Source organism: Mandrillus leucophaeus, unplaced genomic scaffold (assembly GCF_000951045.1).
Source record: "Mandrillus leucophaeus isolate KB7577 unplaced genomic scaffold, Mleu.le_1.0 Scaffold165, whole genome shotgun sequence".
Lineage (NCBI taxonomy): Eukaryota > Metazoa > Chordata > Mammalia > Primates > Cercopithecidae > Mandrillus > Mandrillus leucophaeus.
The window spans coordinates 1,512,569-1,531,211 of record NW_012101643.1 but is presented as its reverse complement, the minus strand read 5'-3'; the positions used below and the strand labels follow the sequence as shown (position 1 = coordinate 1,531,211).

Here is an 18,643-nt window from a genome sequence, read left to right as displayed (position 1 = left end):
ACTTTAGTGCCAAACATAGCTAGAATTTAACTTCAGAGAGAAAGAAAATCATAGAGGAAAATATGAATAAGGAAGTGATAAATGATGGCTCATGTCTGAACAAAATGCTGTGCAGTCATTAACATGATGGAAATTAGTATCTAACACTTTTGGAAAATGATCATGATAAAGTATAAAATATATGCTCAAATAGTATTAACCCAGCTTTTAAAGAGGACTTAATTTGTATAGAAAAATATTGGTAGGGTATAAACTTAATAGGTAGAAAACTGGCCCTGCCATTATGAATAAATAAGCATATCTTCATTCGCATGATAAACACTATGATAATGGTTTTAAGTGTTTAACAGATGTGAGTAGCAATAGTTGTGTGGGTTTGAGTTAACTTTTCCACAATTAAAACCAATGTTTCATGAGATGTTTAGATACTTCCTGGCACAAGAAATTATTATATACTGAGCACTTGCTGTATGTAAGGTCAGTACTGTCATGTCTGGAGTATACTTTGCAGTAGCTAAATACATGAATATGAGTATAGCTCTAGTAAGAGAAAGCCAGGCAGTGCAATGGGATTCAAAGTAAAGTAAGACCACCTTGGATGGATATAGAGGGGTGAGAGATTTATGGAAATCAAGCCAGTCAAAGTTGATCTTGGACCATTTGTAGGTCAGAGATTAAGGAAGGAAAATATTTGCTAAATGTAGATAACTACATAAATAAAATGTAGAAGCTGGTAATTTAGGGGAAAGCTAGGTTATATAGATGGTAACGGATATTAACTGTCAGAATCAGGAATCTTCTTTTTAAAATTATATCACAATTTTTTTAACCTAATTCATTAACACTAAGAAGCTATTAAAGCTTTTTAAGTGAGAGGATGATCAGAGCTTCCCTCTGGGAAATACAATCTGGCAGCAAAAGTATAATTGATGAGAGTGGGAGAGTTGGGAGGCCATGACAGGCACTTGGAGGCCTAGACAGTAACCCAGGCTATAGTGTTGGAAATGCTGCCTCAAATAGGTGGTGCTGCCCGCCTATCCATTTAGCAGATGTGTCTTTTTCTTCTTGTTCTTTTTTGAGATAGAATCTCACTCTGTCCCCCAGGCTGGAGTCCAGTGGCACGATCTTGGCTCACTGCAACCTCCGCCTCCCAGGTTCAAGCAATTCTCCTGCCTCAGCCTCCTGAGTAGCTGGGATTACAGGCACCTGCAACCATGCATGGCTTTTTTTTTTTTTTTTTTTTTTTTTTTTTTTTAGTAAAGATACGGTTTCACCATGTTGGCCAGGCTGGTCGTGAACTCCTGGCCTCAGGTGATCTGCCCACCTCGGCCTCCCAAAGTGCTGGGGTTACAAGCATGAGCCACTGCGCCCGGCCTCATTCAGCAGATATCTCTGAATGCCAGCTATGTATGGCATGCTGTCTGAGGCCTGAAGCTATATACACACAATAAGACAGTTCCTAACTTTAATAAATTTGGAAGTACAGCTGAGTAGGCACATACATACAGAGCTAACTCTCCAAGAAGCTGTAATGAGTGTCAGTGGAGACATCTACAGAGTGCTGGGAATATAGAAGGGATGTAAACAAGAGCTGGGGTGAGAAACCGGGAGGAGAGAAAGTCAACATGACTTGGTGATGAGTAATATGGCAAGTAGAAAGAGGTCCAACTTGGTGCTGAAATTTCAACTCTGGGTAGTTGGAATATTGTTAGTATCATGAACAGAAACAACATATTTCAGAAAAAGAACAGTTTCTAAGAAGAGGTTACATTTGGTCAGGTATTTATCAGAGTAGAAGGTACCCGCAGGTCATTCAACTGGAGAAATCCAGCAGATTGGAAATATTAGCATGTGGGGTTAATTGAGAGGTTAGAACAAGAAATGACATATTTGGGGATTATCTGAACATATATATATATAATGCTTGAAGCTCTGAAAGTAGATAAAACTGAAGGAGAGTAGAGAAAGAGACAAAAGGTTTTGAATACCAATGTTTGGAGAATTATTACATTTACAGGGTTTTCAGAAATAGGTCTTTGAAGAACATCAAGAATGATTAATTAGAAAGCAAAAAAAAAAAAATACTATAAATAAAATCCAAGGAGGGTAAGAGTTTCAAGATTTAAGTAATAAACAATGCCAAGTACTGTTGACAGAACTCCAGAAAACAAAGGGTTACTATCTTTGCTGATTAGGGGCATTGGTGAGCTGCAAAGGAGTGTTTCGGTACAAGACAATGAGTAAATGCTGAAGAAGTGGATGCCTTATAAATTCCAGAGAATGTTGGTAATGAGGGAAGCAGAGAAAGGGGACAACAGTATGACAGAAAATATTTTTTAGAGAAAGTATAGGCCAAAGCTTATAATAATTAATCCTTATAGTTTCTATGAATACCATGCCCTAAAAGTGGATTGTGCAGGAAGGGAAAGAGGTATGATGTGCCCTCTTTGAGGACCTTGCCTTCTATATCTGTATTTCTCTCTGGTGGCACATGTGGTGAGGAATCAGCAGAGATCGTCAAGTCATTTTTCTCTGACAGATGTTCAGGCATTACATATAATTTGACAAATGAAACATAGAGCAGTCTGCCATGATAGCAAAACATCCTAGGTTTGGATTAATTGGGTGAAACCTAATCCTAGCATTATAAATTCTGGATCATGAAGAATATCTCAGAATGTTTCACTCTGGATACTCGAGAGGAATAGGTAAAATACATGACTGAAAATAGATCTGAATACAGGGATCCAAAGAATATTCTAAACTGAATTATTCTCTTTCGAAAAAGGCAGACCCTGGCTGAGTTAGCACGCACAGCTGTCAGCCGTAAAGCTCAGTAGAAACGGTCTCTTATGTACCGTTCCAAACTGAATTATTCGCTTTAGAAAAAAAGACCCGCGCTGAGTTAGCATGCACAGCTGTCAGTCATAAAGCTCAGTAGATAAGGGCACGTGGACAAAGTTTCTCCTGTTTTATTGTCTTAAAATTATAGCACAAAGATAAATCATGCAGGTCAAGGGCCTCAGGTCTAATCTTATGTCTAGTAGCCGCTTGAATAGATCATTGTTTTAAAAATGTTTTGTTCTGATAAGAAATTCCCCAAAACCTCAGATTCACTCAGACATTTGTAGGTGAACATTTTCTTGGCAAAGCTGCAAAATAGCCTACATAATTTTCACCAATACACGAATCCACAGTGCTACAGAAGTGAGGGGTGATGGCCAAAACTTACTGTAAAAGAGGTCAACCTCACAAATGTTACCTTCTCTGCTTCCCTCCCTTCCCATCCTGCCACTGATCAGCCACTTTCATGGTATTCCATGGCTGGTCTCTATCCCTAGTCCTGGGGAGCTGTACATTTGATCACAGCTGTTAATGCCGAGTTTTGCAAGAGAACATGGTCAGTGAGGACTTAGCTGTTCTCATTATTGGGAAAAATCAAGCTGAGTGTGGGTGGTACTCTACAAATGCATCTTCAAGGTTAGATATTTTTGGGTAGGTGCTGGCTGGGTAGAGCCTGTGCTATCTGAGAACTGAGAAGAGTGTGAGTAGATGTGAAAATAATGTCACTTGTATTGGTAGAGATTTGCAAATGGCCCCTGAGAGCATCTGGGTATGGACCTCTTGCAGCCTAGGTTGGGAGCCGTACAGGAGGGCTGGATGTCAGAATGCTGACATCCTTATTTTATTGAGTTTATTTAGTTTTATTTAGTTGAATGAGTTTATTCTAAGAATAAACTGAGCTGAGTTTTGAGGGATGAGTAGATAGGAGTAGAGCATGGAAATGAGTGAAGGGTATTTCTCAAAATAAGGACCTGTGAGGATCCCACCCAGCTGAGGCTTGGTGAAAAGAAAGGACAAATAGCAGGGATCTCCCAGGTTCAAGGGTCTGATCTGAGAGTGGATACCAGCGTTGTCAGGCTGAATGCTGAATGTGGGCAGCCATTATTTGGAATGACTCATTGCTAATTGCCATGAAGGACTCAAAGACACAGGAACCTTCTGTGGAGCAGATAAGAAATATACTGAACTTGTTGGTATCCAGAGACTTTAAGTTATCACATCTGTAATGCTTTCCTCTGAGTGATTATCAGTTGCTCAAATTCGGTTCCTACTTTACTGTATTCAAATTCACTGAATGCTTATGTTATGTAAGGAGTGTGATCAAGGTTGGGGAAGAAGGAGATTTCAAATAATGAAACATATTAAAACTTAACATTGTATGCCCAAAGCACCATACTTCTGTTGTAAAATAATGTAAAAAAATATATATATATATAAAATATTTTTTAAATCCAGAGTTTCAGTGGTACATCTGGGCAGATAAAACCAAATTTTTTCCTTGTGGTTTTTCAGTAGTTATATCCTTATGGGGTTCATATAGATTGCTTTTATATTAATTAGCTTTGCTTTCAATTTTTTTTGGTTTCTTATAATATGTGCTTTTTTAACCATGTTTGTTAAAGATATGCACTCAAAGACTCTTTCTTTAATACCTTTACTCCACATTCTGCTCAGAGAATTGATTCTTTCTGCGTGACATCATGTTGCTTTTTTCCGGCTCATATATCAGCTGTTTTTTTTTTTTTTTTTCTTCCTTTTTTTTTTTTTTTTTTTTTAATTTCCCCCTGTCTTTTCTACCTTCCCCCTTCCCTTTTCTCTTTTGTTTTTCTTTTGTCTTCAGCCTATTCTGCAAACTTGGAGTTCTTGTCAGGCATAGGATTTCACTATTTGGTAAGGAGACCCTTGAAAAAATACAAGCATGGCCATCACTTGGTTTTCTTTGCCGTTTTTGCACTGTGTTGTGTGCTGCTATGTTGCATGGATGCATGTTTGCATGGCTGCATGCATGGTCGTTGCAGGCCAAGATAAGGTCCTCGAAGTTGTTCATGAATAGCATCATGTATGGTGAAATTGAGGACTCTATCTTTTTTACACTAGTCCAAAGCATAACTGAAAATAAAAAGGCTATTATTAAAGAGCAAATGAATGGAAATGGCAGGCTGTGCCATATTTTATCTCAGGGGTAAAAACAAAACAAAGCCAGGCCCTTGGATTTGTGTTTGGTTACCTCTGATAGATTAACTAATGAGCTGTTATAAATCAGAATTTTAAACTGCACTTATGTTTTTTAATGCTCTTGACTACAGATTTGCATGTCTTCTGCATTCCAAACATTGGAACGTCATAGTCAAGACACTGAAGCCAAGGAGCTTCGGAGCTTCACTTGGCAAGAGTGGCTTTTCTAGCACCACTCACTCCAGAGTCAGTTTCTGTTTGTTTCTGAGAATTCACCTAGCTGGAGTCCATGTTCCAGAGCACCTGCTTCCGGACAGCCATGCAGGGTGGGCACTCACTTTCCGCAGATTTTCCCTGCCGTGGGGCTTTAGAATCTCTAGTGGCTGGTGGAATTTGTGTTTCACACTTTCCTGCATCTGATTTTATAAACTGCCAAAGAAAATGTGAGCCCTTTGCTCTCTAGGTTTTCAGACAGTGTTGGGGTGATTTTAGTAATGAAACATTGAATGTATCGCTAGAGGTATTATAAGTTCAATTCTCTTTACAGGAAAAGCTAAGGATTAAAAAAATTAAGTCATTTCTACAAAGTCACAGTTGAACTGAGGAATGGGTGTGTGTATATATATGTGTGTGTGTATATATATACATATATACACATATGCACAAATAAATTCTTCACATTACATTTTTTGAGAAATAATAGTTTCTGGATATAGTAGGTTATTGCTATATTTGGTTTCTAGTATTATATCCAATATTTGATGCTCTTAAATATAGTAGTGAAAATTTATATTTCATTAAAATTGCCTGAGTTTTTAACATTAATATTTCAGTTATTTAAAAATCAGTGGGGCAGTTATCTTTAGAATAATTTCTAGTTCACTGACTTTTGTTTCACTTCTCTTCAACAGAGGAAAATTTTCATGGGCTTATTCAGGCAGGATTTTCATATACTCTTTAACCTTCTCAGAATAACAATGGATTCAAATATTCTCCATTTGTCTGCAGCAAGTACTAGCTAATTATACATATCAGCTGCCCTTTTGCGGTCTTATTAATGAGCCTAATAATATTTTCTTTGGTGCTATTTCTAACTTCCTGCTTATTGTTTAGTCTTCTTTTCCTGTTATACTTCACTATAATTTCCTTTAAAAATTTTTTTTGAGGTATTCCATACATGAAGTACAAAATCCTAAGAACATCTTGGCGAGGTGTGGTGGCTTATGCTTGTATCCCAGCACTTTGGGATGTTGTGGTGAGAGAATCACTTGAGGACAGGAGTTCAAGACCAGCTGGGGCAACATAGTGAGACCTTGCCTCTACAAAAAGGAAAAAAAAAATTAATTAGCCAGGTGCAGTGGCACACGCCTATAGTCTTGGCTACACAGGACACTGACATGGAAGGATCACTGAGTCCAGGAATTTGAGGCAGCAGTGAGTTATGATCATACCATTGTACTCTATTCTAGGAAACAGAGCAAAACTGTGTCTCTAATACAAGCAAATAAAAAGAACAACTTGATGAAAATGTATATGCATATACAACCGTTTCATCATGGCTCAGGCCAAAACATGGGACATTTCCAACATGCCCAGGAGCCTCCCTTGTGCCATTTTTCAAATTATAACCATCTCCAAAGGAACTCTATGTAGACTCCATTCTATGGATTCGTTTCAGCTGTTCTTGAAATTCCATTTTTGTTAAATATATCATTTAATTTTGATCATTGAAGATCAATGTGTAATACAGTTTGTCATGCTTGTTAGGGGGGAAAAACTAGACCTTAACATTAATTCCTTCCCCATGTGGTCCTAGTATTTCAATTAGACATTGTGGTTTCATCCCTTAGCCTTTTAATACTATTATTTTTATTTTTAAGGGGAAATTATTGGAGAATTGGTATGTGTTTTTTTATATCTCAAAGCATATTTTTACACATTTTTGTTTTATTAAAGTGTATGTTATTATTTCAAATTTGCTTTGATATTTGCCTACAAAAATATAAATTTCAAGAAGCCTTTATTAATCAAACATACTCTAGTACACACTTGCCAAACTATTAGAATCTTTAGGTCTTTTTTTGGTTTTTTTGAGATGAAGTTTCGCTCTTGTTGCCCATCAAGCTGGAGTGCAGTGGTGTGATCTCAGCTCACTGCAGCCTCTGCCTCTGGGTTCAAGCAATTCTCCTGCCTCAGCCTCCCGAGCAGCTGGGATTACAGGCGCACACCACCACACATGGCTAATTTTTTGTATTTTTCATAGAAACAGGATTTCACCATGTTGCCTAGGCTGGTCTCAAACTCCTGACCTCAGGTGATCTGCCCACCTCAGCTTCCCAAAGTGCTGGGATTACAGGTGTGAGCCACCATGCCCAGTCAAATCTTTAAGACTTAAGCATTTAAGCTTCACATATTATGGGTATTGGTATAGTATTTAAACTTCACATATTATGGGTTGTAGATGCTAACATGACATCCTAGAGAGAATAGCAGGCTTGGAATCAGAAAACCTTGCTGTAAGTCCTATTTTTCTAACTTAACGAGCTGAATGATTTGCACAAGGGACTTAAATTCTCCGAACCTGCATTTTTTCCATTGTTAAAGTGGGCTAAAATACCTAATAAACTTAGAGATCGATTTTGTGTGAAATAATTCATGTTGAAGTGCCATGTAAAGTGTAACCTTATAGTTTTCACATATAAGGTGTTTCTAGTATTATTATAATTATTAGATTTTGTTAATTTATCTAAAGCATTATACTTTATTGACATGAATTACATACTAAACTAGGAGACTTGGCCATTTAAAATACACACACAGGGCCAGGTGCAGTGGCTCACACCTGGAATCCCAGCACTTTGGGAAGCCAAGGTGGACAGATCGCTTGAGCTCAGGAGTTCAAGACCAGCCTGGGTAACATGGTGAGACCCCATCTCAACTAAGAATACAAAAAATTAGCCATGCGTGGTGGCACACACCTTTGGTCCCAGCTACTCAGGAGGCTGGGGTGGGAGGATCCACTTGAGCCTGGGGGGCAGAGGTTGCAGTGAGCCAACATTGCATACCACACACACAAAAATAAACACAGTAAAGCCTTTAAAATCCACCCATTTCCAGAATGAATCTGAAGTGTTATAACCCAACTATTTACTTTTTGATTTATCAGCTATGCCAATGTGGATTTTTCCAAACAGAGAGATCCAGTAGCATATATGCAGTACTTGTTTGTATATGGTCATATTAATCTATTTTTTTCACTCTACCTTTATCATTTTCTTGCATTCTGGCAGGAAATACATTGATTATCAATGGGATTACAAGCGTGAGCCACCACGCCGGCCGAATCTTTAAGTCTTAAGCATTTAAGCTTCACATATTCCCAGTACTATCTCGTATTTCCTGTACTATCTTGATTTAAAGATTTTTTCATGACCTAAACCTAAGAGTAAATTAAGACAGAATTGAAAGTTGAGGTTAGCAAGAAAATACTTGAGTTTTGTGATAATCAGTGAAGGTAAGGATGTAGAAAGATACACGTTAACCTTAAATATGTCAGAAACTGGAGACAAGACAGGAGCATTAAAATAAATGAAGAGACAAAATACTTGTTCTAGTGGTAGTAATTGGGTGAGCAGAGTTTGATGGGTAATGAAATATTTATTCTAGGTTGGCTGCCATGTTGTAATTATATCTCCAAACCTCACCTGTGGTTGAAATATTTTTCTGACATATGAAATGAGGATTCTTAAAACTTGGGCTTTTATATTTTTTGTTTATCTGTTATCTACTTTAAAATATTTCTTCTGCATTGAGGGACACTATTCAGGAATTAAGATAATAGTGTTTTTATGCCTTATCTATTATTTTTGAGGCATTTGAACCATTTTATTTTATGTTTAAAAATTTAAGGTTTTTGAAAAGGAAGACAAGCCATATTACCCACAGAATTCTGATGAATCAATTAGAATAATTTATGGAATGAAAAAGAAAGAAAATAGCATCTTGTTTAAATATAGACTTCCCTGTTTGAATTCTGAAAAGCTTGGTAGTGATTGTAAGTTGCTGCACATAACGAATTTTGGAAATCCAGGTAGGACATAAATAGGACATAGGCAGGTTGACAACTGATATCCTTATCATTGGCCATTTTCAAGGACCCAATGTTGACTAAAGAAATAGTGCTTTTATTCCCAGAGTTTCCCCTGACTTTTGCTACCTAGAAATTCTGATTACTATTTTCAAGGCAGTTAGAGGATACATCAGCCCTTCTATTACAGTCTGTTAGAATCTTTCAATCATTTTTAGAGGAAGCAGCATCTGATAACTAAGAGTCCAACAGTAATAGTGAGGGCGGCACAGGCAGTGCTTATCAGCACTCCTTAACGGCTTTCTTTTTACCTGTGAAAATAAATAGAATGCCTTAATGATATTCATTTTATGCATTCATTCAATAAACATGTATTGTATGTCTGCCATGTGAAAGGCATTCACTCAAGATGTGAGGATAGGAAATGAAGACTTATTTCTCTTTCCACTCCGGAACCCAGACAATATGCAAACATCTTTCACTTGTACTATTGCAGGAGCATACTGACCATTCTCTCTGAGTCCCCTCCTGCCTCTCTCAACCGTGTTCCACGATGATCTTATCGAATCTTCTCAAAACACGCTTCTCTGATCACACTCCTGCATATTCAGTGGCTTCCCATGCCTTTAGGATAGAAAGCACATTTCTTAACCTAGCCACGTTAGTGTTTCACCCTCCATTCCCCATGGGCCACTCCATCCTCATGTCCCAGCCTAGTCTCTCCTGCTCCCTATGCTGCTTCAGCTTCCTTGGCCTTCTCTCTGCCTCTTGAATGTGTTATATTCCTTTCTGCCCAGGGTTTTTGCACATGCTGTAATTATCGCCTGAGTAAAGGACCCTCACACATCACACTCATATCCTCAATCCTTCACACTCATAACAAACTATCCATCCTTCAAACTTCAATCCAAATACTACTCTCTCAGGAAAGGCTTCCCTGACCTCCCTGGTAGTACTCCCTTCTGCTGTTATAACAGTCTCTGGTGCCGTGTACTTTTCCTCCATATCACTGATGGTGTGCTTACCAGATTAACGTCTCACTCGCAAAAGCTCTCAGCTCTGTGAGGTCTTACTGTTGCATTCTCAGTGCCTGGCAGGGAGTCTGGCACACAGTGGATATTTTAGGAATATATGATGGATGAATGAATGAATGAATAAGCCAACCAGATCCGGCCTTCCAGAAGCCTACAGTCTAATAGAGAAGATAGATAAGTATGCAGACACTTCTTATGAGATAAGTGCTAAGAACTTGGAAATTTTCTTACATTCACAAACGACACAGCTTTCTTTGTTTATTTTGCTTAAGAGATTATTAAGAAAAATGTGGTACCTAATTATCCTACAATTGGTGAGAATCATGTTTTGTTTTTGTTTTTTTCTCTTATTCCTTAAGAGGTCCATGGAAGTACTTAGGCCACTTACAGTGAAAAGAAAATAACACATAATTAATGACCCTTAAAATAATAAGATCATGAAACTCAACCAACAATGATCCTTTCAGTTCCAGGAACTATTTGAAAAGGCTGGTACAAAATATTTATCACTTATAGGCCAGTTTATTTCCAGTTTTCTGGTGCCTTTTTAACATCCTTGTGAGACACTGAATGACCTGGACACTCCTCAGAGTTAGTGGAGAATTTCTGAATTAATGACATAGGTACATCTGGGAATACCTGATGTTATTACAAAAAGCCAGCATTTTGTAATACAATGAGCATAGTATTGCAACACTTCCGGGTTGACCTAGAACCCGATATATAACATCATTAATGCAACTCCAATATTAGCTACAGGAGTATTAATCAAGATAAATGTTATTATGTGTTTAACATGAAGCAGTAGCTGTTGTTAAAATATTCAGTTTTTTTGTAGGTGAGTATGCCTAACTTATACCAGTGCCTAAATCTTAATGTTATGTTTGGGAGAGTTTTAAAAGTAGATACTAAGTAAAGTAATAGAATGGATTCTATCATCTCTTATTTCTCCCTAATCAATAAATTAGTGGATTAAGTTCATGTTGATACTTCTAATATCTCTCCCAAAAAACACTGATGTATTTATATGATGATTGCTGTCTTATCTCAGAAGTTATTATATTAGAAAATTAATATGTTTGTATTATCTCTAACAAGGCTCAGATTGTACTTGTGTTTGGTAGGACACATACAATAAAAGAAAAATTACTTAAAGTACTCAGAATCACTGGGGATAGAAGCCTATTTGAGGATCCAGTGTGCCATTAAGTTGAGAATGTAATAGTCCAATCATGCACAATCTGTCACTATTTTCTTATCCTTGTTCTTTGTAACCGGAGGATCATTGAGATGTTTCTCTAATTTAAAAATTCTGTAGGACTATAACAATATGCATGGCAAGAACAATTCTTCCCTAGATTTAACTTATTATATATACTGTAAAAAATCCTACATTTTAGAGAAGTTCAGAAATATTGGAATTAGATGCCTATAATGAAAGTAATAAAGTATACATAGTATTAGAGCAACATAGTATTAGAGCGATACACATAATTCTTTCAGTTGAACATAGCCCTACAGGACAATGTCCTGGCTTTGAAAAATGAGTAGACTATAGTTATTCAAAATGTATCCTCAGTTTGACTGAAACTCCTCACCACATTAGGGAACCAATAATTTTACTCTGTTCAATATCACAGACTTTAGAAATAACAAAGTCATTGACACTCTTCAATTTCTCTCTATTCCCTCATAATTGTGAGAGAAATTTATAAGTTCTGGCATAGTGGTATTTCACATTATTAATAAAGTTCTGCCAAAATTGATCATTTCTTCAAAGAAAAGAATGCAATATTAGAAAAGTAGAGAAAAATAAAAAGTAGAATGACTGCTATCACTGTTTCCAGAAGAGAGAGAAGTCAACATTCTCTGAATTCTCAGTTTATCAGAGTATAAGACAGAACTGCCATATATCTCAAATTTAACACTGAGAATTCCTGAGTTATAGAAACTTTATTTAAAAAAAGATGTGGGATTAATATGCAAGAATTATTTATATTTATATTATGTAATTTGTTGTTTTTATTATTTAGAGAGTCGTATATGAGAGTTGTCATAATGTTTTTTAAAACCCAATGTTGTCTCCATTGTTATTAGACTCAGGTGTAAGTTGTTATTTTAATTATGTACTTTTTATGTTTACATACACTTTGATGCACTGATATAAATACACAATCTTAAGGACAAACAGGCAATCTATCAGTGTTTCTCTAAGTGCTTAGAGGTGATGAGAGGTGTGTGTCTGAGGACAAGGGAAATAGCTGGGTCCTTGGAATACTGTGAGTTGAAAAGTATCAATCTTTTGGTTTTTACACCACCCAGAGCAATGAAGCAATTATGTAAACTTAAGTACATAAAAGTCCTGTTGCCACCTTAAAGTTTTATCATCTTAGAAAACTCTACTGGCCGTCCCTGTTCTTCCTAATACCGTGATTGACATTTCTGATTATGGTGATCTGGATAGCTTTAAGAAGGACAATATTTCAGTCGTTATTTTATTGAAAAGCCTTGCCACATGCTTTACCTCTTCAAGACTAATTATTTTAGGCTTCTTACACATGCTAATGGGATTGACGCTTTTGCGTGGTCTACAAATTAAAATATTGAAGACTCTACTTTTTCTGCATTCTTAGAGTCCCTTTCCCATTTTTCACATAGAGGTATTTCTATTTAAAGTTGTACTGCGTCTAAAGGGGGCCTACCAAAATGTAAAAATGTGTGGAGTTTATAGTTTATTCCTTTAGCATCACAGAAATTTCATATTCCCAATACACAGTTTCAGTCAACCCACAGAATTTGTCTGGCTACTGGTGCTGTTTCCTACTCTTCTTACATCCCAAAGCCAGTCCACAAGTATCTTAAGGCCCTGCTGTATGTCACACACTATTCTAGGTGCAGAGAGCAAAGCAAACAAAAATCTCAGCCTCTCAAGCTTATATTAATAGAAGTTTAAAATAGCCCCGGCCACCCCTCATGGGAAAGGGCACAGGAAAACTCAGTACCAAGTATAAACACTGCCAATCTATAATGACAGACAGCAGATTGGAAGGGACAGACAACTGGGTGTTTTAGGAAAAGTGAAGGACCTGCCGCTCTGATTTCGGGTTGATTAATAGTGGCATAGGACCCATACACATCGCACTGGATCTCTTCTTCCTCATGGGCCTTCTCTTTCCCATCGTCTGTACTGCATCTTTCTTATCTTCTCTGCCTCCAAACACTGGAGGCCCTGGGCCTTTTTTCTTCTATACTTATATTCGTGCTGGCTGGTTTCATTTAGACCCATGATGTTTAGAATTAAATGTATGTTTACAATGCCCAAGTGTATAGCTCTGGCTTAGATCTCTTACCTGCACTGAAGACTTTTTGTTGTTGTTGTTGTTGAGACGGAGTCTCGCTCTGTCGCCCAGGCTGGAGTACTGTGGCTGGATCTCAGCTCACTGCAAGCTCCACCTCCCGGGTTTACGCCATTCTCCTGCCTCAGCCTCCCAAGTAGCTGGGACTACAGGCGCCGCCACCTCGCCCGGCTAGTGTTTTGTGTTTTTTAAGTAGAGACGGGGTTTCACTGTGTTCGCCAGGATGGTCTGGATCTCCTGACCTCGTGATCCGCCCGTCTCGGCCTCCCAAAGTGCTGGGATTACAGGCTTGAGCCACCGCGCCCGGCTTTTTTTTTTTTTTTTTTTTTTAATCAATTGCCTGTTCTACATCTTTACCCGAATTACTAATAGGCCCATCACACTTAATATGCGCAAAGCAAGGGTCAGGACCGCCCCCACCCCACCCACCGGCTGCATCCCTTTCCTCCCACAGTCTGCTTCTTCCTGTGTATACCATGCAATGATGCCGCCTTTCACCCAGTTACTTAGGCAGAAAACCTTAGAGTTATCCTTGACTGCTTTCCCGCTCACCTCACATTCAATCCACAAGTAAATCCTTCAAATATATGTTCTTACGTTCTTCACCACTGATATCCTATTCTGAATTCACCATCATCAGTGAACTGATTCCGTTCCTGCAGTAGGTCCCTAATTGTCTTCCGCTCTTGCTCTTCCAGAATTTCCCACATAGGGAATTCTTTGAAAATAGAAATCATATCATATCCCATCCTGCTCAGAACCTAAGAGTGTCTTCCTACTGCACTGAACATCCAAGGGCTTGCTCTAACGAAGCTCTAGAACCTGACATCTCCCACCTCTCCGCCTCATACTCTGCTTCTTTCCTCTCGCTCTGACCACCTTAGCCGCTTGACCCTCCTTGCTTGGAACACCAGGTTCATTTTTTGCCTCAGAGCCTTTGCATGTGCTCTTCCCTGTACCTGGGTCTCCTCAGATACATGGATGGTTTGTTTCTTCGTGTCATTCCAACCTCTGCTCAAATGCTGCCTCCAGAAAGGACTCGTGACCTCTTTCCCTGTTATTCTACCCAGTTTCTGATATTTTATATGTATATGGAACACATATATATATATGGAACAAAAATATATATAAATGGAACAAATATATATGGAACAAATATATATATATTTGGAATATATATATTTGTAACAAATATGTAATATATACTTTATATTTTATATTTATATATAATATATATGTTATATATAATTTATTTATGTACTTATATATTATATGTTATATATTATATATATAATCTATTTTTATATATAACAAATATATTTTATACATGTCTTTAACTGTGGCCTGCTATTGTGTTATATGCTGATATTTTGCTAAATATTTTGTTGTGTTTTTTTTTTTGCTTACTGATTCATTATCTATATCCCCCTTTAAAATGCTAGTACCACGAGGACTATTTTGTTTATTACTGGAAATTTGACAGTGCCTGGTTTTAATCTTTATTTGTTAAATGAATTAATCATCAAACGAATACATCTAAGGGTTCCAGGAGAAGCCCCAGAGCTGGCGTCTACCAATGGACAGGGAAATAACAAATCCTACCTTTCTGCTCATTTTGTCTTCATTATTACCAGGAATTCTGAGACTTGAAGCACAAGATGAGGGAATATTTTTATAAAAACTCAGAATCTCAGTAATAAATAGCTTATTTTTTCTTATTTGTATCATATCACTAAACTGGTTTGCCCATGTTCTAATACAATTGTTAATTTCAGTGTGTACTTAGGTCATTCATTTTAGGTTACTTTTTTGTATAAATAATATAACATATACCAGTATTACAAAAACTTACATTCAAATATTCAAATAATATTTGTCAATCTCAACACCCAGGAGATGATTGTGTGTGTGTGTGTGTGTGTGTGTGTGTGTGTAAAATGAGGAACTGATCATGTCAAACTGTATTGTAAGTGGTCAAATTATTTTGTTACCTTGAATTCATCATTTTATTTGCTTTCTATATCATCATTACAAAGAAAAGTATGTGTAATGCTTTTATCACTCACATCTCTGTACTTCCTGGTAAAATATGCCAATCAAAATGAGTGAATTTTATATTACTTTCAAGAGGAGTTACTACCATCTCAAAATCTCATAGGAGTATTATTTAACTTCTTTAGCCTCTGATTTTTTTTTTTTTACATGATGGTTTGGTGCTTTTTGGTTTTTGCCAAAGACCAATAACATTCAAGGAAATTAATTTACCTTCATGCAATTGAATTCAGGCAAGTTAATTCATCTTAATGCAGTGGAATAAAATAAGAAAGCAGAAATACTTGGTGCAATTAAAATGGAATTAAAAATTTTAAACTTTAAGCCCACCTCATTTCATAAAGGATATGAGCTGACTTTAAAAGTTTGTAACCAATAAGACTGAAAAATCCAGTGAGATGGGAGGGAGAGGGGGTTATTGAAAACCTCAGTTAAAACTCTTTTAGCCCGGTGCAATGCTTTTGAATGCTTCTTGGGCATGTCAGCTATTTGATGAGACATGCTTTATTGCTTTTCTACTTACATTTGCATAACCACTTTTAAGCAGAAAAACTGCATGATTTCAAACTTGATTATTACAAAATCTTTTAAATTAAGTTATTGCTGTTGAGTTGTGTCATTGACTAATTTTTCTAGCACAAATACTGGTAGAAAAGAAGAACATTGAGAAATTCTCAGGGCAATTTATACGGCATTTTGTTTCCTCTTCAGGCAATGATGCAACATCAATTGTCAACTGTCTTCATATTTTGGGTCAGACTTTGGATGCAAGGTAAATGGATACATTTTTACTTAAATAAATTACTATAATAATGATACATGTATATATTTAAGAATGTTAAGAAGGACCCAGAGTCTTGATTTTGTTCTTTGGATTTGTAATGAAGTATTTAGTGTAGGTGAAAATAAAATCTTTTATAAATTAATACAATGGCAGCTTATTTTTATGGTCATATATAGATTATATTTTAATCTCAAGTAATTTCTGTAGCAGCTAGGACCATAAAGGAGGGTTGAATTGGTAATGTATCATGCAGGAAAAATGGTAATCTGACAATTCTGGAGATCTTATTAGCTTCCAGGCATGATATTTGTGCTTAACATTCATAATAACATTTGGCTTTTTAGGAAACAGAGTTTTAGTCTCATTTTACAGATGAATAAAGTGATGTTTAAGATTGCATACTAAGTGTGTAGGTAGACGAATTCCCATCTGTGTGCTTTCTACTCTGCCCTGTCAACTTGACCAGAAATCTAGTATGTTGACCAAATACAAAATCAGTTCATTTAGCGCGATTGGTTCAGCCTTTAAGCCATACATTTAGTTTACATCTAGGATAAATCTAAATAAAAGTTTATAAATGTCTCCTAAAGAGAACATTCCACAATACTCTTTGATTATCCATTCTTGTGTCTAAGATTTCATTTAAGATCTTTTCTATTATAAATGCAAAAAGGAGACACCATTACAGACCCTCACTTCCTACTAGAAATAGTAGCGTTAATGTATGAAGTTCAGCCTTCAGCGGCTTCTTTAGAAAAGACTTGATTGCTACACCTTAAAACACAAACATTCTGTATCATTTGTTGAGTTGGTTTACCTGACATGAAATGTTTTTCTTTTCCTACCCATCGCCTCAGGAAACATTCCGTTTTGTTGGATTTGGGATTAACTATACTCCCTCAGAAACTGTGTGTTGTTAAATTGGAGGCCATTAATGACAAACATACAGCATTAGCACAGACTTTTGCAGCGAGGTTTTCATAAATTGACTATAAAGGTATTTGGAAAAGATAATTTACAGAGCAGTGCTGCTGTAACTTCAAGTATATTGAAAAAACTTGTTTTAGAGTTGATTTTAAAAGTTAGTTACCAGGTGGGTAGAGTAATGGAGAAATAAACATCATAGGAGAACCACATTTCATTTATATTTCATTTGTTCCTGTTGGAAGATACGAGCTCTCCCTTATTTACTTTCTAGGACAGTGATGAAGACTGGCCTGGAGAGTGTTAAAAGTGCACTCAGAGCTTTTCTGGACAATGCTGCAGAGGATCTGGAGAAGACTATGGAAAACCTCAAGCAGGGCCAGTTCACTCACACCCGAAACCAGCCCAAAGGGGTTACTCAGATTATCAATTACACCACAGTGGCCCTGCTTCCAATGCTGTCGTCATTATTTGAGCATATTGGCCAGCATCAGTTCGGAGAAGACCTCATATGTATGTAAATTTATATCTTGGAGTTTTTTTAAAAAATCAAAATACCCTCTAGTACAATCAAAAACAGTAATAGCCACATCTGGATTACGAAAACACCGTTTCCATGTTAAAATGCCTTTTTTATTGCAAAACGTTATAGGTTGACATTTGAGCGATAGACAGCATTCTTACAGAAATAGATCTCTGAATTACATGCACCCACAGAGAAGACCAGTAAGGTACTGGTTATAGAAAATAACTTCCACATTGTTGAAGTAAAGTTTCTAAATGATCACTATCTCCACATTTTGCCTCTTTTCACGTAAATGTTTTAATGCAGTTGGACCACATAAAATGCAACATTAAATGTTTTCAAATTATTTCTGAGTCAATGCAGATTGTTTCTCCAAGCTTGGCAACATAGTAATGTGAAGACTGTGTCTAAGTAATTGACAAAGTCTGTGTTTAAATAATTGCTCTTTTAGAGTGTCTCAGTATCCTGTTCAGAGGTTTCTGACAGTTTGTAGGGAAGCTTTAATCTTCTGTTTGGGGCTGGCATTTGGTAGTTAATAAAAATATACACAGAATGCCCGAGATTATGTGGAAAAAATAGCACATGAGCTGCTTCAACTCCCCACTATCCTGCTCAGGACATGAGCCGTTGTTGAGCAGCATCACCAACTCAGATTCATGCATTGTACATTCCTCAGTTGATGGGCACATCTGTGCAAAAACTGCTGTTACTTAGTGGATGCCACAACTACCAGTGGCAGAATGTTTATTTTAAATTTTGTTTTAAGAAAGCATGCTTCGTCTGGGCGCAGTGGCTCATGCCTGTATTCCCAGCACTTTGGGAGGCTGAGGTGGGTGGATCACCTGAGGTCAGGAGTTCGAG

At 37.0% G+C, this 18,643-nt stretch overlaps 1 protein-coding gene across 1 annotated transcript in view; it reads left to right on the top strand.

Annotated features, from left to right (window-relative positions):
• Positions 1-18,643, top strand: part of RYR2 (ryanodine receptor 2 (cardiac)) — a 620,934-nt gene that overhangs the window by 455,836 nt on the left and 146,455 nt on the right. Inside the window, 3 exon segments of the mRNA XM_011976391.1 lie at positions 4,685-4,734; positions 16,260-16,320; positions 17,531-17,769. Of these exon segments, the coding sequence (XP_011831781.1) occupies positions 4,685-4,734; positions 16,260-16,320; positions 17,531-17,769 (350 nt within the window).